The sequence below is a fragment of the Bombina bombina genome, chromosome 1 (assembly GCF_027579735.1).
Source record: "Bombina bombina isolate aBomBom1 chromosome 1, aBomBom1.pri, whole genome shotgun sequence".
In the NCBI taxonomy this organism is placed as follows: Eukaryota; Metazoa; Chordata; class Amphibia; order Anura; family Bombinatoridae; genus Bombina; species Bombina bombina.
In genome coordinates this window covers 510,774,404-510,799,424 of record NC_069499.1, presented here as the reverse complement: position 1 = coordinate 510,799,424, position 25,021 = coordinate 510,774,404, and the positions used below count along the sequence as shown (strand labels likewise).

At 36.9% G+C, this 25,021-nt stretch overlaps 1 protein-coding gene across 2 annotated transcripts in view; it reads right to left on the bottom strand.

Annotated features, from left to right (window-relative positions):
* Positions 1–17,709: 17,709 nt before the first annotated feature.
* Positions 17,710–25,021, bottom strand: part of GULP1 (GULP PTB domain containing engulfment adaptor 1) — an 803,315-nt gene continuing 796,003 nt past the window's right edge. For both annotated transcript variants that reach the window (XM_053698596.1, XM_053698597.1), the window contains exon 12: positions 17,710–22,970. In XM_053698596.1, the coding sequence (XP_053554571.1) occupies positions 22,899–22,970 (72 nt within the window). In that variant the 3' untranslated portion in view covers positions 17,710–22,898. The remainder of the gene's footprint in view (positions 22,971–25,021) is intronic.

Genomic DNA, 25,021 nt, shown 5'->3' with positions numbered 1-25,021 from the left:
CGTATTTCATATAGATAACACTGTGCTCGTGCACGAGAAGTTATTTGGCAGCAGGCACTGATTGGCAAAAGAAATGAAAAAACGGGCAGTTTGCAGAGGCTTAGATAAAAGATAATCACAGAGGTTAAAAGTATATTATTATAAATGTGTTAGTTATGCAAAACTGGGAAATGGGTAATAAAGGGATTATCTATCTTTTAAAACAATAAAAATTCTGGTGTAGACTGTCCCTTTAAACGGGGAGTTTGGTCTGTCACTGTGAAGCGGGCGTAACCCTTATACTACCTGATCGATACAACATCATACCTGATGTTTTAAAGCACGTTATTCCAAACAATTTAGGAATGTTAGGTGATTTATGCCCTTTATGGCTTAAAACCAGACTCTGCATCAACTATGTAATTTGCCATGGATCCCCCTCCGGCATGCCACAGTCCAGGTATTAGTCCCCTTGAAACAACTTTTCCATCACTATTGTGGCCAGAAAGAGTCCCTGTGGGTTTTAAAATTGCCTGCCCATTGAAGTCAATGGGGGTTCGCAGGTTCGCAAACTTTTGGGGAAGTTCGCGTTCGCTGTTCGCGAACCCAAATTTTTAGGTTTGCGACATCACTAACAACTAACTGCTATTTAATCTATTACAGTCAAAATTGTATTTTTTTTTTAATGTACACTACTGTTACACCAGATATGAGTTGCACTGGTGTGACACTATGCCCTGGCAGGCCCTGAAAAATCTGTTACACATCTACAACCACCAAAAAACAACCACGCTAAATAGTTTCTAAATTTTGTCCTGAGTTTAGAAATACCCAATGTTAACATGTTCCTTGCTTTTTTTGCAAGTTATAGGGAAATAAATACAAGAAGCACTTTGCTATTTCAAAACCACTTTTTTTCAAAATGAGCGCTAGTTACATTGGAACCCTGATATCTGTCAGGAATACCTGAATATCCCTTGACATGGATATATTTTTTTTTAGAAGACATCCCAAAGTATTGATCTAGGCCAATTTTGGTATATTTCATGCCACCATTTCACCACCAAATGCGATCAAATTAAAAAAAAACGTAAAATTTTTCACAATTTTAGGTTTCTCACTGAAATCATTTACAAACGGCTTGTGCAATTATGGCACAAATGGTTGTAAATGCTTCTCTGGGATCCCCTTTGTTTAGAAATAGCAGACATATATGACTTTGGCGTTGCTTTTCTGGTTTCTGGTAATTAGAAATGCTGCTGTGCATCACACGTGTATTATGGCTAGCAGTGTAGAGGTTAATTAGGTAGTTTGTAGGGAGCTTGCAGGGTTAATTTTAGCTTTAGTGTAGAGATCAGCCTCCCACCTGACACATCAGACCCCCTGATCCCTCCCAAACAGCTCCCTTTCCTCCCCCACTTCACAATTGTCCCCGCCATCTTAAGTACTGGCATATGCTGTGGTGTAGCATCCCCCTTAGCCCCCAACCTCCCTGATCCCCCCCAAAACAGCTCTCTAACCCTCCCCATCTGCCTTATTGGCGGCCATCTTGGGTACTGGCAGCTGTCTGCCAGTACCCAGTTTGCAAAAAAAAATAGTCTTTTCTGTTTTTTTTTTTTTTTCTGTAGTGTAGCTTCCCCCCCACAGACCAACCCTCACCACCTGCCTGATCTTTTTTCTTTTTTCTTTTAATTTTTATTCCTTTTTTTTTAATTTTACACCAACTTTTTCTGTAGTGTAGCGGTTCCCACCCGCTCCCTCCCCGTGCATGCCCCTGCCCTCCCGTGCACGCGCCCGCGTCCGTTTGCGCCCCCGGACATCCCCGCCCACGATCCCGCCCCCCTCCACTGACTGCTATTATTTCACAGTCAAATTTCTAGTTTTTCTTTTAACCCCTTAAGGACCAAGGCCATTTTTCAATTTATTTCCCTTAAGGACCAGGGCTATTTTTACATTTCTGCAGTGTTTGTGTTTAGCTGTAATTTTCCTCTTACTCATTTACGGTACCCACACATATTATATACCGTTTTTCTCGCCACTAAATGGACGTTCTACAGATACCATTATTTTCATCATATCTTATAATTTATTATTAAAAATATTATAAAATATGAGGAAAAAATGGAAAAACTTTGACCCAGTAAATCTGTTACACATCTACAACCACCAAAAAACAACCATGCTAAATAGTTTGTAAATTTTGTCCTGAGTTTAGAAATACCCAATGTTAACATGTTCTTTGCTTTTTTTGCAAGTTATAGGGAAATAAATACAAGAAGCACTTTGCTATTTCAAAACCACTTTTTTTCAAAATGAGCGCTAGTTACATTGGAACCCTGATATCTGTCAGGAATACCTGAATATCACTTGACATGTATATATTTTTTTAGAAGACATCCCAAAGTATTGATCTAGGCCCATTTTGGTATATTTCATGCCACCATTTCACCGCCAAATGCGATCAAATAAAAAAAATAATTGTTCACTTTTTCACAAACTTTAGGTCTCTCACAGAAATTATTTACAAACAACTTATGTAATTATGGCATAAACGGTTGTAAATGCTTCTCTGGGATCCCCTTTGTTCAGAAATAGCAGACTTATATGGCTTTGGCGTTGCTTTTTGGTAATTAGAAGGCTGCTAAATGCCACTGCGCACCACACGTGTTTTATGCCCAGCAGTGAAGGGGTTAATTAGGGAGCATGTAGGGAGCTTGTAGAGTTAATTTTAGCTTAAGTGTAGTGTAGTAGACAACCCAAAGTATTGATCTAGGCCCATTTTGGTATATTTCATGCCACCATTTCACCGCCAAATGCGATCAAATTAAAAAAAAAGTTAAATTTTTCACAATTTTAGGTTTCTCACTGAAATCATTTACAAACAGCTTGTGCAATTATGGCACAAATGGTTGTAAATGCTTCTCTGGGATCCCCTTTGTTCAGAAATAGCACACATATATGACTTTTGGCGTTGCTTTCTGGTAATTAGAAGGCCGCTAAATGCTGCTGCGCATCACACGTGTATAATGGTTAACAGTAAAGGGGTTAATTAGGTAGTTTGTAGGGAGCTTGCAGGGTTAATTTTAGCTTTAGTGTAGAGATCAGCATCCCACCTGACACATCAGACCCCCTGATCACTCCCAAACAGCTCCCTTCCCTCCCCCACCCCACAATTGTCCCCGCCAAAAAGTCTGCCAGTACTAAAATAAAAGTTTTTTTTTTTTTTTTTTTTTTTTTTTATAGCATATTTACATATGCTGTGGTGTAGCATCCCCCCCTTAGCCCCCAAACTCCCTGATCCCCCCCAAAACAGCTCTCTAACCCTCCCCACCTGCCTTATTGGCGGCCATCTTGGGTACTGGCTGCTGTCTGCTATTATTTCACAGTCAAAAAAGTGGGTTTTTTTTAAATGTACACTACTGTTATACCAGATATGAGTGGTGGCACTGGGCAAGTGGGCACAGTATACGCTGTGAGCCTGACACACACGCTGGCAGCCAGGCAACTGCAATTAAATTACACAGAAAAAAAAAATATAAGCAGACTGATGTTCTAGCCCTAAAAAGGGCTTTTTGGGGTGCTGTCCTTACAGCAGAGATCAGATGAGTCCTTCAGGACTGTAGTGGACACTGAATACACTAGCCTAGCTATCGATTTCCCTATTAAATCAGCAGCAGCTACACTGTCCCTCCTCTCACTAAGAATGCAGCTTCCAAATGAATCTAAAATGGATGCTGTCCAGGAGGTAGGAGGGTCTGGGAGGGAGTGTCTGCCGCTGATTGGCTGTAATGTGTCTGCTGACTGTGAGGTAAAGGGACAAAGTTTACTCAATGATGACGAATATGTGGCGGATCGAACATTGCATATGTTCGCCCGCCGCGGCGAATGCGAACATGCTATGTTCGCCGAGAACTATTCGCGACATCACTACACCTAATCTAATAGCCCTATCAAAATAAAAAAGCCCCCCAAAATAAAAAAAAAAAACTCTAGCCTACAATAAACTACTAATGGCCCTTAAAAGGGCCTTTTGTGGGGCATTGCCCCAAATAAATCAGCTCTTTCACCTGAAAAAAAAAATACAAACACCCCCCAACAGTAAAACCAAGCAACCACCCGCCCAACCAACCAACCCCCCTGAGGAAAGGGACTTGAGTTCCCTGAAACCTCATCCATTAAAGCTGACTTATTTCATTTAAATCCCGAGAGTGCAGTATTTGTTGGAACTATTCTATTGGCTATATTTGCACCCAGGTAACTGCACCTGGAGGGAGGATTTGTTCTAGCTGGAATATATATATATTTTAGAATAAAAATGATGCCAGACTGGGATGCAACGTATATACAGGTGGCGTTCTTTCTCTGCAAACTTGTAGTTGTTTAAAATATTTACATCAAGTGGATTCTTCCTTACTTTGGCAACATGATACCACAGCCTCAGCAGAATTGGGTGAGATAGTTCATAGAACGTTTTTCTCTTGACAACTGGTGGACATAGTCCTTGAGTGCCGGACACTTGGGATATATTACTTATACTTCCAAAAGACCCTGCTTCCCATATGCATAGAGTTTCCTACAACTTAATTCACACTTGTTCATATGCTTAATATTGGATAACACATATGACATGTGTGTAGCTGGAAAAATCTTTGGCTTAATGTGTTGCCTTTCTCTATTATCTGCATGGCACTACTCTTGCTAAGGGTACTGTTGTTTCAATGTTCCACACTAATCAAGTTTTGCATGATAAAGCTGCTTTGATATTTATCGCTGCATGCATGTTATTGCTTCTTTAACGCTTGTATGACCATTACATTTAATTGCTGCTATACTACTACATAGCCACTTGTATCACATAAACTTTTTACCCTTTGTATAGTCACTCCACCCCATTACAATTATGGACACTGTATAAAAGCAAACTTGGAGTGACAAGGGTTAATCTGTTGGGAACCTGTATTACATCCCTGCTCTGGATTACATTGGCCTATTAAGATTTCATCATACCTTATTGCACATTCTGATGTTTCTTATACATTCTTATGTGCTATATGTGATTTCTTCTGACGTCATCAGGTTTATCTGGACTGAAGACGCCCAGTCTTTCTGTTTTATGTGCATCTATTATGTACTTTCAGCATATATCTGATGGTTTACATATTTTTCTGATTTTAAATGCAGGAATTATTATATTTATTCTAATATTTGATTAGGTTCCTTTGGAGTGGACCCTTATCCCATGCATTCTTTTTTTACACAGTTATACTCTGTATTGCTATATATCTGTATTGGGTGCTATTCTGAGATTTTGTATAAGGACCTTGACGTGGTACCTGGGCTTGTCCCATTTGACCAGATGCTGTAACTGTATATATATATATATATATATACATACATACATACATACATAAATATACATATTTAGACATGTTTGTATCTCTATGTTAAAGTCCTTTGCATGCCTTTTTCTAACACTTTAGACATCATATCTTTGGGCCCATATAACATTTTATTGCATTTTTCCCCCCAATAATTTTTATCAGACATTTATTATGCATGTAACTGTACTTTTAAATGTATTTTGCTGGGGGGGGGGGTTTACACTTTTTATCGCGAAAAAGTTAACCAGTGCTTTGAAGTTGCTCTAACCCTACAATCAGCCAATAGAATGCCAGCTCAATCCTATTGGCTGATTGGATCAGTTCAATCCTATTGGCTGATTGCATCAGCCAATAGGATTTTTTCAACCTTAATTCCGATTGGCTGATAGAGTTCTATCAGCCAATCGGAATCTAAGGGAAACCATCTTGGATGACGTCACTTAAAGGAACCTTCATTCATCGGGTAGTCGTCGGAAGAAGAGGATGCTCCACGTCAGATGTCTTGAAGATGGACCCGCTCCGTGCCGGATGGATGAAGATAGAAGTTGCCGTCTGGATGAAGACTTCAGCCCGTCTGGAAGACCGCTTCTCCCGGCTTCGTTGAAGGCTTCTCCCGGCTTCGTTGAGGATGGATGTCGGATCTTCAAAACTGTAAGTGTATCTTCAGGGATTAGTGTTAGGTTTTTTTAAGGGTTTACTGGGTGGGTTTTATTTTTAGGTTAGGGCTTTGGGCCGCAATAGAGCTAAATGCCCTTTTAAGGGCAATGCCCATCCAAATGCCCTTTTCAGGGCAATGGGGAGCTTCGTTTTTTTAGTTAGGGTTTTATTTGTGGGTTGGTTGTGTGAGTGGTGGGTTTTACTATTGGGGGGGTTGTTTGTATTTTTTTTCAGGTAAAAAAGCTGATTTCTTTGGGGTAATGCCCAGCAAAAGGCCCTTTTAAGGGCTATTGGTAGTTTAGTTTAGGCTAGGTTTTTTTTATTTTGGGGGGGCTTTTTTATTTTGATTGGGCTCTTAGATTAGGTGTAATTAGTTTAAATATCTTGTAATTTGATTTTTATTTTCTTTTTTTTGTAATTTTGCTAATTGTATTTAATTTATTTAATTGTATTTAATTTAGGTAATTTATTTAATTGTAGTGTAAGGCTAGGTGTTAGTGTAACTTAGGTTAGGTTTTATTTTACAGGTAAATTTGTATTTGTGTTAATAACTATTTACTAACTATTCTACCTAGTTAAAATAAATACAAACTTGCCTGTAAAATAAAAATAAACCCTAAGATAGCTACAATATAACTATTAGTTATATTGTAGCTAGCTTAGGGTTTATTTTACAGGTAAGTATTTATTTTTAAATAGGAATTATTTAGTTATTAATAGTAAGTTTTATTTAGATTTATTTTAATTATATTTATATTAGGGGGTGTTAGGGTTAGAGTTAGACTTAGGCCTCGATGATTGAAAGCTCGTTTTTAAAATGATATGATGTAAAGATGTTCGCACTGGAGTGCGAATATAATATCGTAATGAATGAAAGTGTTTGAAATTGATTGCGTGTATGTATTCGAAATGGGTGTTTTTTCGTCATTCGACATACGCTGCAAATGTTTTTTTTGGTTTGCGTAATGTTAAATACCCACTTCGTATGTGTAATTCTGTATTCGTAATTTTAAATAAATAAAATAAATAATAAATATACATGTAACCAGAGTAAAATGTAAAATACGCTGTGATTGGAGAATATTAAGGAAGTACTCATAAATATGCGTACATAAATGTATTGCAAGGTATTATGGTAACAGAAATAATATAACAATAAATATGATTGGTTAACAAATATTGCACATTGAACATTGTTTAAAACATATACGCAATTTCGTAATAATACAAATGAGTGAAAATATCTAAATAAAGAGCGTAAAAATATTTATTGTACGATTTCAATAAAATGAATAACAAAATATAACCAGAACAGTAAAAGCAGAATTCATTGCGAAGGAGAGTTTCATTGCGAAGGAGAGGATGTAAGATGGGCGTTCCATGGGCGTAACCTGAGTAAATCTCGCAAGTTTCACAGATATGTTACGATGATATAAAAACATACGCCATACGAATCGCACATTCAACTCACATACATATCTCGCCAGTCATCCTTTGGCGAAATAACATGAATAACATTATTTACAATATTTATTTCATTTTAAAAATAATACGATATAACGTATTTAGACAATATACTATAACTGTAGTTTTACATTTTGAAATATGCAAACGCAAACTGAAATAAAGTGAATCATTAAAATTACGAAGCGACGCAATGATATATGGAAACCCATTTCGAAGTTCGTGAAATGATATAAGGAGGCGAAGTCTATAGTTTACTATGGTCAGCTTATCGCGTAACGTATTGTTTACAATGGACTGCCCACTTTATACGATCATTACGCAAGGCGTGAAATTTGCGAGATTTGCGAGTCAGAAATACACATTTCTCGCCACCAATTACAAACTTTCAATCATCGAGGCCTTAGAGTTAGGGGTTAATAAATTTAGTATAGTGTCAGCGACGTTGGGGCAGCAGATTAGGGGTTAATAAATGTAGGTAGGTGGCGACAATGTTAGGGACAGCAGATTAGGGGTTAATAATATTTAACTAATGTTTGCGAGGTTTGAGTACTGCAGTTTAGTGGTTAATATGTTTATTGTAGTGGAAGCGATGTCCGGAGTGGCAGATTAGGGGTTAATAATTTTCATTTAGTGTTTGCGATGCGGGAGGGCCTCGGTTTAGGGGTTAATAGGTAGTTTATGGGTGTTAGTGTACTTTTTAGCACTTAAGTTATGAGATTTATGTTACAGCTTTGTAGTGTAAAACTCATAACTACTGACTTTAAAATGTGGAACGAATCTTGGGATAGGGTGTACCGCTCACTTTTTGGCCTCCTAGGAGAACCTCGTAATACCGGCGGTATGGAACTCCGATTGAAAATAGACTATACGCAATTTGCGTAAGTTGATTTGCGGTAAGGCCAAAAAAGTGTGTGGTGTCCCTAAATCTGCAAGACCCGTAATACCAGCAGAAGTAAAAAAGCAGCGTTATGAGGCTTAACGCTGCTTTTTTACTCATAACGCAAGACTCATAATCTATCCGTTTATTTCTTAGTATTTGTATTGCAACTTTATTATACTAGATTTGTATGAAAGTATTATTTCCTCATTAAGAAACTGACAAACACCTATAAAGGTGTACGTTTTAGGGGGCGCCAATACACCAAATGAGAAAGATAATCAATCAATGTTTACATAAAATTAATATATAAAAAAAATTAAATTAAAAAGCCCAAATAATTGTAGAAGATATTAGGCAATATGAAAGCCGATCCGCTCAGGCCACTCCACTTCTAGAATATGCAAAAAAAAACAAAGGGGCACTCACAATTTAGATGGCACCTAGGTTTGTGCAGTACAAGCGGGCTGGTTTTCTCAATCTCCAGCTGACTGAACTTTGGTTGGCTGCTCCACATGTGTATATCAGTCGGGTTCCAACTGGAAATATGTACAATTTTCTACACTATTTATGGAAAGATGTACAGAGTAGGCAGCTGATGCAATAGTCAATTGATGCTAAATACATATTACATTTTATTATAACTCCTGTCGGTTTGCGCACATGAAGAATTAATATACTCATGTTGGGTTATATGCGCAAACCCAACAGGAGTACATCAATTCTTCATGTGTGTTAACCCGACATGAGTTATCTTAAGGTGTTTTATGTATTTACCAACAAGGAGTAAAGAAAAGATGGACAAAAAGGGGAGCACTCAAAGAAAAAAGAGGCACAATATAAACATGCCCATGAAGGCAAGGAGAAGGAAACCCTAGCAGGAAAATAAATAAAACATAACTTTTATTAAAGAATAAATTAATAATAAATGTGGTATGTGTGCAGTAATACTTAGATTAAAATCTGAGAAATGTAATGAGTTATCAACCATGTAGTAATGAAAGCAATAACAAAGTGTCACAAAGTAACTGAAAAGCTACTTATTAACTAACCACCTAACAAACAACACCGTATACTATTAACTAAAAAAATAGGCTTAACCTCACAGCAATTAAATGCTAACAAAGGTGCAGATTCAAAGATAGCAACGTCGTAATTAAATCTAAGAGTCACAAAGTAACTGAAAAGCTGTTGATTAAATAACCACCTTAGAAACATAATGAACAAGAGAACAGAAGCACATGATACTGGCCGTTAGTATTGAGAGTAAATTTAATGAACAGGGTATAACTTCACAAAGTACAGTATACAAAGTATACACAGGGATCATGTCCCTAGTAAAAAACAAACAAACAATACAGAGGGGGTGAAAAATTGTAGAGCTAGTGACAAAAAAGCGGCTAACGCATTTTGGCGTGAGCCTTACTCATAGCCTCTTAAAACACAAATAAACTATAGAAGTTTAAAAAACCTAGCTCCTAATCTGATTGGTTAGTGGGAAACACACCCTGCAACTTGTTAGCCAATCTAAGAATACTAAACTAATTTAGTACACACACACACCCCCACCCCCTGTGAATGCACACTGATAAATAATGATAATCTTCATCACTGAGTTCTCCAGACCAATACATATGAACCGTAAAAAACTAGCCGGTTATTTAACATACCAAGACGCTGGTCGGATAGTGCCAAAATCAAGCCCCACCGTCACAGAGATTCTCCGCTCCATTCATTGACGGAATCAGAATCCAGGGCTCAAAGTGGGAGTGAACACACGATCAGATCATCCCTGATAGAATAACACCTAAGAGCATAACCAATAGTACCACTAAAACCCGCCTACATGTCATACGTCAACGCGGTTTGTAAACAAAGTAAGCCCAATGAAAATGATCACATAGCCCCACTCTACAGAGTGAGTGAAGAAAAATCCTATCAGAGCCGAGACTATATAGGAGCGTGAAGAGAGCAAAATGTGTAGAAATCTATGAATACAAAGGAGCAAATGCATAAATACAACCAAAAAATAGGAATAATGTTGTTGTCAATTACCCATCCGAGGAATATAGTCCGATCAAACTACAGTCCACAACAATCCCCTTCAGAGTGGACAAATCCGTAGATTAAGTGTGGTCTACACTATACACGTCACATACACAAATAAACAAATAAATGAACAGTATAGACACAGTAGAGGAGCTCAAAAACCAATCAGTCAAACTTATCAGCGAGGGAATATGACTATATCCACATCATCATAGATAAGGATAAGAAAAAAGTTTTGATAAAGAAAGACTGAACTATACAGGCATGGCGCAGATACATAAGGGGAGCAAACAAGCTGAAACCCATACAATGCAACACTGTCCAAAGATGCACCATTCAAACCAACAACCAGAAATGTCACAAAGCCTGCATAGGCCCTCCATACCACCCCAAACTGGAATGGATATCAAGACAAATGGGAAAACACAGGAAAAGCTACAATAGACTTAGGAGAGTATGCAAAATAAATGTATCGGGATCTACCCCCTCTCTCCAGCAATCTAGATAGACGTACCAAACATAACGTGACCAAAAGCTGTTATATCACATTACAAGTTATGCTTTTGGTCACGTTATGTGAGCACTGATTTTTACAACCTGTCAGTCATAGATTTCTACACATTTTGCTCTCTTCACGCTCCTATATAGTCTCGGCTATGATAGGATTTTTCTTCACTCACTCTGTAGAGTGGGGCTATGTGATCATTTTCATTGGGCTTACTTTGTTTACAAACCGCGTTGACGTATGACATGTAGGCGGGTTTTAGTGGTACTATTGGTTATGCTCTTAGGTGTTATTCAATGAATGGAGCGGAGAATCTCCGTGACGGCGGGGCTTGATTTTGGCACTATCCGACCAGCATCTTGGTACGTTAAATAACCGGCTAGTTTTTTACGGTTCATATGTATTGGTCTGGAGAACTCAGTGATGAAGATTATCATTATTTATCAGTGTGCATTCACAGGGGGTGGGGGGGGTGTGTGTACTAAATTAGTTTAGTATTCTTAGATTGGCTAACAAGTTGCAGGGTGTGTTTCCCGCTAACCAATCAGATTAGGAGCTAGGTTTTTTAAACTTCTATAGTTTATTTGTGTTTTAAGAGGCTATGAGTAAGGCTCACGCCGAAACGCGTTAGCCGCTTTTTTGTCACTAGCTCTACAATTTTTCACCCCCTCTGTATTGTTTGTTTGTTTTTTACTAGGGACATGATCCCTGTGTATACTTTGTATACTGTACTTTGTGAAGTTATACCCTGTTCATTAAATTTACTCTCAATACTAACGGCCAGTATCAGGTGCTTCTGTTCTCTTGTTCGTTATTTTGCATTTTTGGGCCGTAGTGAGCACTGATTTTGAGGCTGTGAGCTGTGGATCGGGCGGACTTCAGGAAACAGCCTGCAGGACCAGTGTAATGAATCCAGTACTCAGTTACCAGAAATGGTTTGAATGTAGCTCTTTTGTCTAGCAATTTCTGCAAACACAGACTCTGTTTGGACAGAAAAAGTAACAGTGAGCAATTAATAGCCAGTAGGAATGGATATAAGGTAACACAAATTACCTCTCAATCAGAAGTTACTTGAACAAAGTTCGTTTTGTGTGTATTCACTATACAGTTTGTAAGAATCAGTTGTACTTGAGATATTATCGTAGATTGCTTCACACACATTCACCCAATAAAATATTTACAGTCTCAAACACACAGTCTCTCTTAGGTTGATATGATTTATATGATCAGCTGAATATGTAACCGATAACGTAGCTTTACTCTGAGCAGAAGTAACAGGTAGTCAGATTTACCTTAGAGCAAAAGTAGCTGTTATGTGGCAAATTCCTAGATAACAACGAGCAGAAGGTGAGATACAGGAACGGTTACCTGAGAGGATTCATGAAGGATCACCAGTGCTGAACTGGAGGCTTGCGGTGAATGTGTGACTCACTTCCGGTTGGCAGATCTGGAGTCGGATAGGAGCTGCGGTACCTCGGTCAGTGTGGAAAACTGACAGGCGCTGCAGAGGGAGAGCTGTAATGGATTTCTTAGAAAGCGCTTAGGCTCAGGTAAAAGGTGCATATGAAATTACTCTGGTAGGTTGATAGTTCAATGAAGTCCAAACTGAAAGTAGTTAAGGAAGTTCCCTTGAGGTTCCCAGGGTATCGATATTGGACCTGAAGTTTAGCAAAAGGTTACAAGCTTAAGGCGGCTTGTATTCTCAATAATCAGGCAAGGTATGAAAGTAGGGGGCTCCCTTTTAAAGGAGTGAAGTGCATGCAGGGAGATACCTTAAAGGTATATCACAACCAGGGATCGATGACAGCCTTCCCTCCACAGTTTGGCATACATCGTTACAGTCCGGTGTGACAACAGGAAAGCCGCTGGAGCAACAACATATGAGGTATTTGCCTACTACTTGTTCAAGGGGAGTTTTTGTTACTTTGCCAATAAGAATCATTAATTGCTGTCCTACATGTTTTTGGCCTGTAACTGTAAGATCCGTTTTCCTGCGTTTTCTACTGGTCTCCGGGGAGAGAGGAACCCTGGGTGACTATTGTGATTTGTGACTGTCTGACAATGGAGGATTTTTATTAAGTTGGTTGGTGGAAGTTATGTACAGTACCTACCTGGGTTTGTAGGCTATGCTTCCATTTACAACTGTGGATATCAGCACATAATTTTTCCTCTGTTGACTGTATTAACACCCATTTTTTGCTTCTTTCCTCTGCATTTGTGGAACGTTTACACCTTAGAAACAGCACTGTATATTATAAACTGAAAAAACAGGCTTAACCTCACAACAAATTAACACTAATAAAGGTGCAGATTTAAAGGAAGCAAAATATATATATTTAACAACTATTGAGAGCTCATGCAAAAAATATATATTTAACAACTATTGAGAGCTCATATCTGTCACGGTTCCCACCGTTCCATGCAGACACTCAGTCAGGCGTGGTCACCCCTTTGGGGGCAAGCGAGGGACTTGAACCTGGGACCGCTTTTATCCTAGGCGTGTTCTCTTGCCTCTAAGCCACGGCTGCTTCTCACTATTTGTGTGTGTATGTAAGCCTTTCATTACCTTTCCTTATCCTGCCTGCAGCACTGGGGCTGGACTCTGGATATTGCTTTGCCTGGATCACCTGTGCTCATTTACAACCTGTCAGTCATACTTTCCTGGGAATTCCTACCAATTAGCAGCTCATTATCTGGCTATATAACCCTGTCTTCTCCTGTGCTCAGTTTCAGTTCTTTGTTTCATGTTTCCTTTTTCTAGTTTGGGTGTCTTTGTTCCTGAATCCCCAAGGCAGACCGTGGCTTGTGACCCCGGCTCTGTTCATCGTTTACCTGCATTTCTGGTTTCCTTTGATCTCTGCAATACCTTGACTACTCTCTTGGATTTACAGTTATTTGTACAGCATACTCGGATCCTTGTTTTTTGCACACAGCCCCCGTGCATTTATTCCCAGCCCAGGTGGTTTTCTTACCTGATCACTTTGGGCTGTGATACCTGTAAGGGTGAGCACATATCTCTGCTACAGACTCCAATCCAAGTAAGACCTTTACATAAGAAGTGAACATTATGGAGCCCAAAGAGATGAACAGGATGCTCACTGCCCTTACCCAGCAAGTTTCCAACTTGTCTCAGACTGTTCTGGATTTACAGCAGGACTTTTGTGCTCTTAAAGGTACGGTACACCCAGAACCAGTGTATTGTGAACCTCTTGTACTATTACCTGAGAGATTCAATGGTAGCTGTTTCTCCTTCTTGTCCTTTAAGGTAGATTGTGAGCTGTTGTTTGACTTAAAGCCTCTTACGAATGCCACTGACTTCATCATGGTCCGCTAAGCCATCAACCTGCTTTCTGGGCAGATAAAAAAAAATGCGCACACCAGATGCTCCTAGCTAAGAGTCCTGTCCTAGACAACTGGGGGCTTTCATAACAGCCATGGCCACTCAGTGTACTATCACAAGGCAAACTAAGGTTCCTAGGACTGTTCCACGCTCCCACAGATCACAGCTTCCTCATGACTGGGATGCTTTTTACCAGTACTCACCCACAAACCTTGATGCTCCTGATAAATCATATACTCCTTCCCAGGACATTGAGGAGCCCATGGAGATAGGGGTAATCCGTAATAGGCAGGCTCCCCAAGAAAGAGCCAGAAGGAGGAGCCATGGCCTTTGCTTTTACTGCGGGGAAAGAGGGCATTTCATCTCCAATTGCCCTATTCGCCCACCTCGGTCTCCAGCTCTCCAAACGGGCACTGTTTTTGTTCACCCTCTTTGTTCTACATGTAATTCTGTGAGGTGCCAAGATTGCTGTCATGGCTGCCCATGTTCTGCTGTTCAGAAGAGTCTACTAACCTATTAAACTGTTATTTCCTGTAGACCTACGGAACCTGCTCTTGCTAGTCCTGAAGTCCCTGAGACCTCGGGTATGCCTCTACCTCTTGCTCCTGAAGCGTCTTCTCAACTTTCTGATGATTTGCCTAATCCTGAAACCATCATCACTTCTGTAACGGCAAGCACCAGCATTATGTTCTGTCCTGAAAAAGTAATGCCACCTGACTGCACTTATGCCTCGAATGGTACTCTTGTTTGCAAGCAGGATCTTGTGATGTTCGAGAAAGCATTGCACGCTACGAGTACATCAACAGCAGTCAAAACCAAAAATAATAGAAAGAAGGCTGCAAAAGACACTATTGGTAAAGTGTTTTCCAGTAATGTAGATGATGACCAAATTTTAGGTCTGGATGCCTATGCGAGAGTCACCATCCTGGCAGATGACATCACCAATAATGAGGCTGACTTTACCCCCAAACTCAAAGTGGTCTCTACCCAGCCTGTTCACACCCAGGGAGCAATTTTAAGGGGAGGGAACTGTCATGGTTCCCACCGTTCCATGCACACAGCCAGGCATGGTCACCCCTTTGGGAGCAAGCGAGGGACTTGAACCTGGAACCTCTCTTATCCTAGGCGTGTGCTCTTGCCTCTAAGCCACAGCTGCTTCTCTCTATTTGTGTGTGTATGTAAGCTTTTCATTACCTATCCTTATCCTGCCTGCAGCACTGGGGCTGGACTCTGGATATTGCTTTGCCTGGATCACCTGTGCTTATTTACAACCTGTCAGTCAGACTTTCCTGGGACTTCCTACCAATTAGCAGCTCATTATCTGGCTATATAACCATGCCTTTTCCTGTGCTCAGTTTCCGTTCTTTGTTTCATGTTTGCTGTTTCTAATTTAGGTGTCTTTGTTCCTTAATTCCCTAAGACTGACCCTGGCTTGTGACCCAGCTCTGTTCATTGTTTAGCTGCACCTCTGGCTTCCTTTGATCTCTGCAATACCTTGACTACTCTCTTGAATTTACCCCTGTTTGTACAGCATACTTGGATCCTTGTTTATTGCACACAGCCCCCGTGCATTTATTCACAGCCCAGGTGGTTTTCTTACCTGATCGCTTTGGGCTGTGATACCTGTAAGGGTGAGCACATATCTCTGCTACAGACTCCAATCCAGGTAAGACCTTTACAACATCGAGTTATACTAATATACGGGTTTCCAACTCAGGACAAAACGCCTGATGCGCATTTCGCCAACAAACGGCTTTGACGATATGAGCTCTCAATAGTTATTATTTTTTGCTGCCTTTGAATCTGCACCTTTATTAGCGTTAATTTGTTGTGAGGTTAAGCCTCTTTTTTCAGTTAATAGTATACAGTGCTGTTTCTAAGGTGGTTATTTAATCAATAGCTTTTCAGTTACTTTGTGACTCTTAGCTTTAATTACAATGTTGCTGCCTTTGAATCTGCACCTTTATTAGCGTTTAATTTCTGTGAGGTTAAGCTTCTTTTTTTAGTTAATAGTATACGGTGCTGTTTCTTAGGTGGTTAGTTAATCAGTAACTTTTCAGTTACTTTGTGACACTTTGTTATTGCTTTCATTACTACGTGGTTGATAACTCATTACATTTCTCAGACTTTAATCTAAGTATTACTGCACACATGCCACATTTATTATTAATGTATTCTTTAATAAAAGTTATGTTTTATTTATTTTCCTGCTAGGGTTTCCTTCTCCTTGCCTTCATGGGCATGTTTATATTGTGTCTCTTTTTTCTTTGAGTGCTCCCATTTTTGTCCATCTTTTCTTTACTCCTTGTTGGTACATTTTCAAATATGGACAGTGATATATAATATTTTTCTAGTCTTCCTAGATTCCTTGATAGTACTAACTATTAGTGGGGCATGGATTTATATTTACCCAAAAAATTATATCTTCGTGTTATGTATTTATTAAATATAAAATATTTAAAAATATCAATAAATAATTTAAATAATTATCATAGATATATTAAAAAAATATAAATAATCCATAAAAATATTTATGTATATTTTACAGTATCTATAATAATTATTAATATGTTTTAAAATATTTCCATAACGTGCCTTAATATAACTAATTCTTCATGTGCGCTAACCCGACACCACATTAAACCTAGAGCATTAAACCAGAAGTGCATAACACATATTTTACATTCTATTGTTCTTAACATAGAGAAAATATATATTTTATTTTTAAATATATATTTCTTTATATAAAATAATGTTAATGTAAAATATAAAACTATACCTATAATATATATATATATATACAGATACAGATACATATATATATATTTATATATATATATATATATATATATATATATATGTATTTAAAATAAAATAAAATTTTCTTCTATGTGAAGAACATTGGAATGTGAATATTAATAACTCCTGTCGGTTAACCTGCAGGCATTAAGTGTTAGGTTTTTGTACTTCTTCATGGGAGAATAAGTTAGCGATGTTGGGATATCCAGCATGCGAAAAGATAACTTCTAGCAATGTTTACACTCAAGCATAAATAGCTAAATATAGCACCACTTGTAATCTAGCCCTAAATACAGTTGGAAGCATAGTATTAAAGTTATTTCCACTCTCCCTGGGGGGTACCACCATTTTGAAAGCTTTCACTGCTTTCTAGAGCTGACCTGTTTGCACATATGCAACTCTTTTTCATATTCCTGCAGTGAAAATTGGATTAAAAAATACCAGCACCCATAATTAGAGGGAAATGCATAAATTATATTTATTGTCTATTAACCATTTAATTAAAAAGTTAGAACACAACTATGACAATATATTGTACAATTGGAATTGTATGTGACTCTATTTTAGTAATAATAACTTTATTTTCTTGAACAAAATATTATTCCTTATAGATTGTTGAATGTTAAAATAAAGTAATGAAACAGACACATACAAATTTTCCTAAAATCATCATTTATTTGAGGCAAAATTGGACAAACACATCTGAGCGTACATACAAACCAAGTATGTACGGTCTGAAAATTGACAGACGCTGAAACATTTTTATTAGCAATACATATGATGTGAAATATGATTTTCTTGGAGATAAAAACAAATCCCTTGGCCTATCTTGTCTGCCCCTGTCCTTATGTATTTCATGATCTATTACCTCAATACTGGCCAAATTGGTTAACATTAAAAACAGCACAGAAATATGTTAACATGTGCAAATTATGTATATAGTGCTGTGTTGCAATTGCTAATAAAAGGGCACTAAACACAAATGCATATTATGCAAAGCTTCCTTTAAGTACAGTAAAAATACATATTCTATTTGTAAAAAAAAAGCCATTTGTATGGCTACCTAAACATCATTATTATACAAATTCTAAAATACTGTATGATAAAAATGATAAAGAATTTCCTTTGTGTAATATATAACTTTAGCGCTGCGGAATCTGTTGGCGCTCTACAAATAACCGATAATAATAATAACAACTTTCTAAATGGTAGACAGATTGTAAAGAGAAATAAATGAAAGGCAAATGCAAAACATTGTTAAACGAGTATATGTATGATCTGAACTTAGTGAAGTCATATTTTTTAGTTTGTTAAAAAAAAAATGAGAGAACTTTTCTCATAATTAGATAGGAAATTAAGAGTGTTTAAGTAGTCTATTTTTAGTTTTATGGTATAGTCCTGTGCTTATACTAAATGTTGTCTGTCGGGTATGGCACTAAGTGATTGTAAATATTTTATAAAACATTTTATTCTTGCTCTGGAGAAGTAACTACATATGTTTTTGTCAGTCTTCTAGAGGTGTATTCCTCGTTTTCCAACATAGCTGTGGGAATTGTCTTTATCAGTAATACTGCTTCACTGGGCCATTGGTTTCATTTAAATTTAATGGGAAATGAAATCCCAAAAATGTCTTTAATAATATATGAGATAGAGATACAATTTTAAATAACTTTCCAATTTACTTCTCTCATTTAATTTGCTTTATCCTCTTGTTATTCTTTGCTGAAAAGTTTATCTAGGAAAGCTCCGGAGCAGCAACAAACCTAGGTTCTAGCTGCTGAATAGTGGCTGCATATAAATACCAATTGTCATTGGCTCACCCATTTTTTCAGTTAGAAAACAGTAATGCATTGCTGCTCCTTCAACACATGATACCAAAAGGATGAAGCAAATTTAATATTAGAAGTAAATTGGAAAGTTGTTTAAAATTGTATGTTCTACCTAAATCATGAAAGAAAATGTTTGTGTTTTCAAGTCCCTTTAATCTCACAGAGTAGTATGTGAGACTTCCCTTCTGGTGTCTGCATAACCTAATAAACTGCGGTGGTAAAGGAAGAGGGAAGATTTAGTGACATACCATCTAATGACCGCTGCTTCTTACATTGCGGGAAGCAGGCTCGAATATGCGAACCTGCCCCGCAAAGGCTCCGGAGCAGCTTTCACTGCTTCGTACATGGAGCCCATTATCTGTATAAGTAATGGGTATTACGTCCGTATTCATATGCTGTTAAAGAAATGCAAGTTTCTTCCAACTTTTAGCAGCTTAAGAAGCAAAATAGCTTATGCATGTTAATTACAAACTTTCTCTAAATCAAACATTTTATTTAATTACCAATATTTTTTGCATTGTTTTGCAGTTATCTGCAAAAAGCCAAACAGGGTGAGTCTTGATAAGTCTGCAGTGTGCATTTTCAGTTTAAATTACATCAAAAGGGAGTAAAAGAAATAATAAAAAATATATTGCAAAGTTGATTTATTATGCATAACTTAATATTTAATATAAAAATCTTTAAGGTGTTCACTGTCCATTTAAAGACTAAACAGGTCTGATATGTTGCTTTTGACAATACGATGTTTAAATAAAAGCTGTTCTGCTCCTTTTATTGATATTATTATAAGATAAATGCCCACTGGTATAATAAAATTGAAACTTAATGTATATGTGTGTATATTTAAAATCATATTAATTTATTTTGAAACAAGTAAAACACATATATTTGATGTGTGCATAGTCTTGTTCACTGCTGAATGTGGAAGTAGGAGGCTATTTTCAGAGCCGAATATCCTCTTGTGCAAGTGAAAAACACTAAGATCTGTTTCACTTGCACAAGAGGATATTCAGTTTCAAAAAGTACTAAGCTGCCGAATGCCCACATCTAATATATCTATATCTATATATCTTTTTATCAGGGGTCAAGTCGAACAGGAACGCATTGGGAACGGAGTTCCTGTACTATTTTTGAAGGAGGAACTAAGATCCCTCTGGACAGAGAACAGAAAAGCTTCCGTAAACACTGCTGCTGCTGGTAGGAGCAGCTGAAGCAAAGTCTGGTTAGAGGGATAGTGAGATCCTCTAGTAATGGGCAGTAACACTTTCTACAATACACTAAATGTAAGACTGTCAGGGGTCCTGCTGTGTGATAACCCTGTACTGTGTAGAACACACGGTGCTTACATTTCTGTGTGGCTTGCTCTGGGATTATTTAGCTCCCCTCTGCAGAAATAGGACTATTGCACCTTTAGTGGGTGATACTCTGTGACAGAGGGGGATTCTCAGGCCCAAAGACAACCATTAAGCACTTCATTGGATTTAATTTGCTTTCATTAACCAAAGTGTATAGATTATATACATAAAAATACAGTGTATGTATATATATATATATATATATATATATATATGTATATATATGTATGTATATATATATATATATATATATATATATTTATATATATATAAAATCAATATTAATTGTGAGGGGGTGGAAGTCTTGGTGAGTTCCCACACTTTTTTTGTAGGACTTGACCCCTGTATAATATCCCTCCCACTTTCAGTGCTATGTTATGTTATGGTTTCATCAGCGCATCTTTACTTTATCATTTTGTTCCATGTTCTTTTAAAATATGGATTTTTATTTCCCTGTACTTTAAAAAAGAGGCTATTGGACTAAATGAATCCATCCTAAAAGTACTCAAAGATTGAAATACATTTTAAGATTTGCAGTATAGTTCTGGTAATTCAATCTCCATAGACGTTGATGGTGTTTCTGTCAAAAATTATTAAATCACAGATTTGTGATTGACCCCACTATTGGAAAAAGGAATAATTACTAGTCTCCCAACAGGATAGTTGATAGATTATTTATATGTATTACATATTTTCCAGAATATATGTAATGTCAAATGTATTGGTCCTTAATGAGAGAACCTTTTAGATCAACATTGTTTCGCAACTATGAGATGGAATGCTTAATTGTTTATAGGTTATTATTTATTTGTTATTATATAAACTACTAAAACACAAGGGAAAGATGTTATAATTACAAATATATTCCAGCATGTCCCAGAATATGTATCATAACACCCCTAGAGTTTCTTTAGATTTTTTTTTTTTTAAAAAAGAACAGTAAAATCCAAAATTTTCTTTCATGATTTTGATAGAACATATAATTTTAAACAACTTTCCAATTAACTTTTATTAACAAATTTGGGAAAGTCTACCATAGAATTGTTATTGTTTTAAAAGATAGATAATCCCTTTATTACCCATTCCCCAGTTTTGCACAACCTACACAGTTATATTAATATACTTTTTACCTCTGTGATTACCTTATATCTAGGAACCTTCTTCCAGCCCCCTGATCACATGACTGTAACTGTTTGTTATCTATTGTCTTGCAGTTAGCATTGTTTTAGGCTAAATCTTAAATAACTCCCTGTGCCTGTACACAGTGTTATCTATATGGCCCACGTGTACTTTTAGTCTCTTTGTGTTGAAAAGGAATATAAAAAGCCTTTGATAAGAGGCAGCCCTAAAGAGTTTAGAAATTAGCATGAGTCTGCCAAGGTTTAGTTTCAACTAAGAATACTAAGAGAAAAAAGCTAATTTGATGATAAAAGTAATTTGGAAAGTTGATTAAAATTAAAAGTCCTATCTGAACAATGAAAGTTTAATTTTGACTAGACTGTCCCTTTAATTATCTTGTTGTCCTTTTCTGAAGGACTACTGGCAGCTAGCTCAACACACCTAGTTCGCCAATCACAAGAGACAAATGTGTGCAGACACCAATCAGCAGCTAGTTCCCACTAGTGTAGGATATATGTGTATTCTTTTTCAACAAGGGATACCAAGAGAACGAAGCAGATTTGAAAATAGAAGTGAATTTCAAAGTGTCATAAAATGGCATGCTCTGTCTGAATCATGCAAGTTTCATTTTGACTCTCCTATCCCTTTAACCAAATAAGTATGGCTGTTCAAATATATATATAAATACTTGTGTTTATACAAATTAAAACAAAGACCAAAGTAAATAAAAAATGTGTGTGCACACACTTTATACTTTTGTATCTCCATAACTTTATCAATACTTAATCCCAATACATTTGTAACTAGCTGTACTTGAGAGCTCAAATGTACAATGCACTGCAAGCACCTAGTTTAGAGAATGATGAATTATTTGATTTCTTATAAAAATATCTGAAAATGTTTTCTATATGCAATGACCTAAAAAAGACAACTAATAAGTAAACAACAAGGACATTTCTTTTTTATAAAATGTATACGTTACATCGGAATAAGCTCTGCTTACTCAGTACAAATGTTTTTATTTATAATGTATCTTGGTTTGTTGATAAATGGTGATTTCGGGCAAATAATATTGTAGTGTGAAAAAAACTGTAAATGTAAATGTTGTGATAACCTTTGCATTCAGCTTTAGAATTCTGCATAGATTGAAGGTCAATACTTTTTTTTATAAAAATACTGTTCCACTTTAATATCAAATTAAAGTGATACTTCCAACCCTCAAAATGTATTATTTGATGAAGGTTGTTTTCCAAGATTATTTCATGACCCTTGAATCATTATGCTCCTTTGTGCTGGGTAAGATTAATTATTGGGTAAAATTAGATTGCCGGGTGTTGCTCAATGGACTACTTCAGATACATTTTTAGGATTGAGAGATTCACTTTGATTGTAGAAGATGCCTTTTCTGTAATTTACAAATATAGTGGCTAATAAAAAGTTGAGAGAGGAAAACCTTTTTTAACTTTTGGCACATCGGTAATACAACCAAAATAACCAGTCACTGTAAGGATGTGAGGATTATATCGATGGTGTTGGTGGTATCAGCTTTTGCTGTCAAGTGGGTCAAGACAAAACACCGTCCCTTCAACTGTTAGTCCCATTTTGAACCCCTCCTGTAAAATAAAACATATACAAAATTTAATTCAATAATTGTATACTTCATACAAAAAAATATCAACAAATACTTGTTAAGGGCCATATTAAAAGTGGAGTGCTAATTTATAACACACCTGCAAATGGCCAAATTTGCCAATTTGCTGGTGCCCAATAAATAATCAGCCTGTATACTGTACTGTATCAGTACTGTATATGGTGGGTTATCAGTTAGTAAAGCTCTGTATCTTCACACTGGGAGCCACCACTTTGGAGCTTATATTTATTACGTAACTTTTAAACGGTGTAAAAAACTGCAAACATGTAACACTTCCACTCCCTTTTTGTGAGCTAAACAGAAGTTGAAGGTACAGCTGCCAAAAAGCCAGCAACGTCACAAAACAAACTGCTTCTGTTACAGGATGCAATAATACTCATGGTACAAGATGGCGGCATGCAGATTAAAAAGCAGAGCTTTACCAACTAGATTCTATAATGAGTTCAAATAAGAGAACAGCTTTAAAGAGAGCCGAAGGTACAGGAGGAAATAACATTTCCTGGTGAGTAGTAACCCTTCAACTGTATTTATACTCAGAAGCTTAATGTCCCTTTAAATTTAAAGGATACCATTATTCCCTTATGCTTTGTGCTTTGGCACAGTTTTTAAAGTAGACAGAAGTGAAATGCATGAGTCTAACCATAGACACTATAGTTCTTATGCATGATGCTTACGGTGTGAATAACAGTGACAACTTTACTCAAGGTAGAATACAACAATTAATAACTACAGTAAATAAATAATAGCGATACTAACCATCGCTGACGCTATAGTTCCATGAAAGCACAAAAAGGAGAAATCAGAAAATTAACAATCAGGCACATTTAATTAACTGAGGTAAATAAAATCACAGTAATGATGTAGTTATATTTAACATTCAATTACATAGAATCAAGCCCTACAATACAATTTTTTTAAGTACATCAACATGCTGGTATTAAAGATTAGCTTATATGTGCAATCTGAGCTTTATTTCTTAATGTTATTAAACCATTTATTGATCATATTTATTAATAGATTGAGCAATCATATATACTTTTCCTTTTAAATAAATAAATAAAAAAGTAATGCGATCATCCAAGATATTTTTTTTTTAACAGACTAAAATGGGTTATCAAGAGGTCATTGCACTTAAAATAAGAAAATCCAAAAATCATGCAGAGAGCTACTCAAAAATTGTTTTCTGATGACTGTACTGGAATTCTTTCCATGCAGAGTATTGTGGGAGTTTACGCAGTGCAAAGCCTCCCAAAAATCAAGGCATAGCTGGGTTTTCTGATAGAAACAAAATTGAATTTGAAAATGTAATGAAAACATTTGTGAAGCACTTCATCCAACATTTCCAAAATATATGGAATTATAACTACAGTGAACAATACTTTCTGATTTGGCAGAGGCTGAATTAGTCCATGGAACATTTGTTTAAGAAAAAAAAAAGAAATAATCTGCAGTTGAGTAAATGCATTTTCCACTCCTAATCACTCCCTTTAAATTAAGTTGTTCTGCTCCTTTGGACAAGTAAGTGATAAAATATTAAAGATCTTTCGTGGATCTAAATTAAATGAAAACATATTTTTTATTTGTGCATACATAAAATAAGCTAGGATTGTAATTGTGATTTGTATAATTCTCCAACGTCTTTAATAGCTCGTCCAATCAAGCTCCGGGGAGGGCTTTTTAAATGCAGAGAGAATCAGCTGTTTTTAAGAGCTACGATTTAGGCACACAGCTGAAACGTGTCAGCTCTGGTTACGGACACTGGAATTATTTGCCATTCCTAGCATATTTTATTTATGCACAAACAAAAGCTATGTTTTAATTGTATTTAACTTCCCGCAAGTTCTTTTTATCTGTTTTAGATCCCAGAGCCAGCAGAAGCGGGTAAAGTCTACCTTCAGTAGCGGCCCTGGTGCCACTGCATCTGCTGCACCAATAGCAGTTGGCAGTGGAATCACAACCAAGGATAGGGAGCGGGGGGCGGCATGAGGAACACAGCTTCAGGAAGAACCTGTA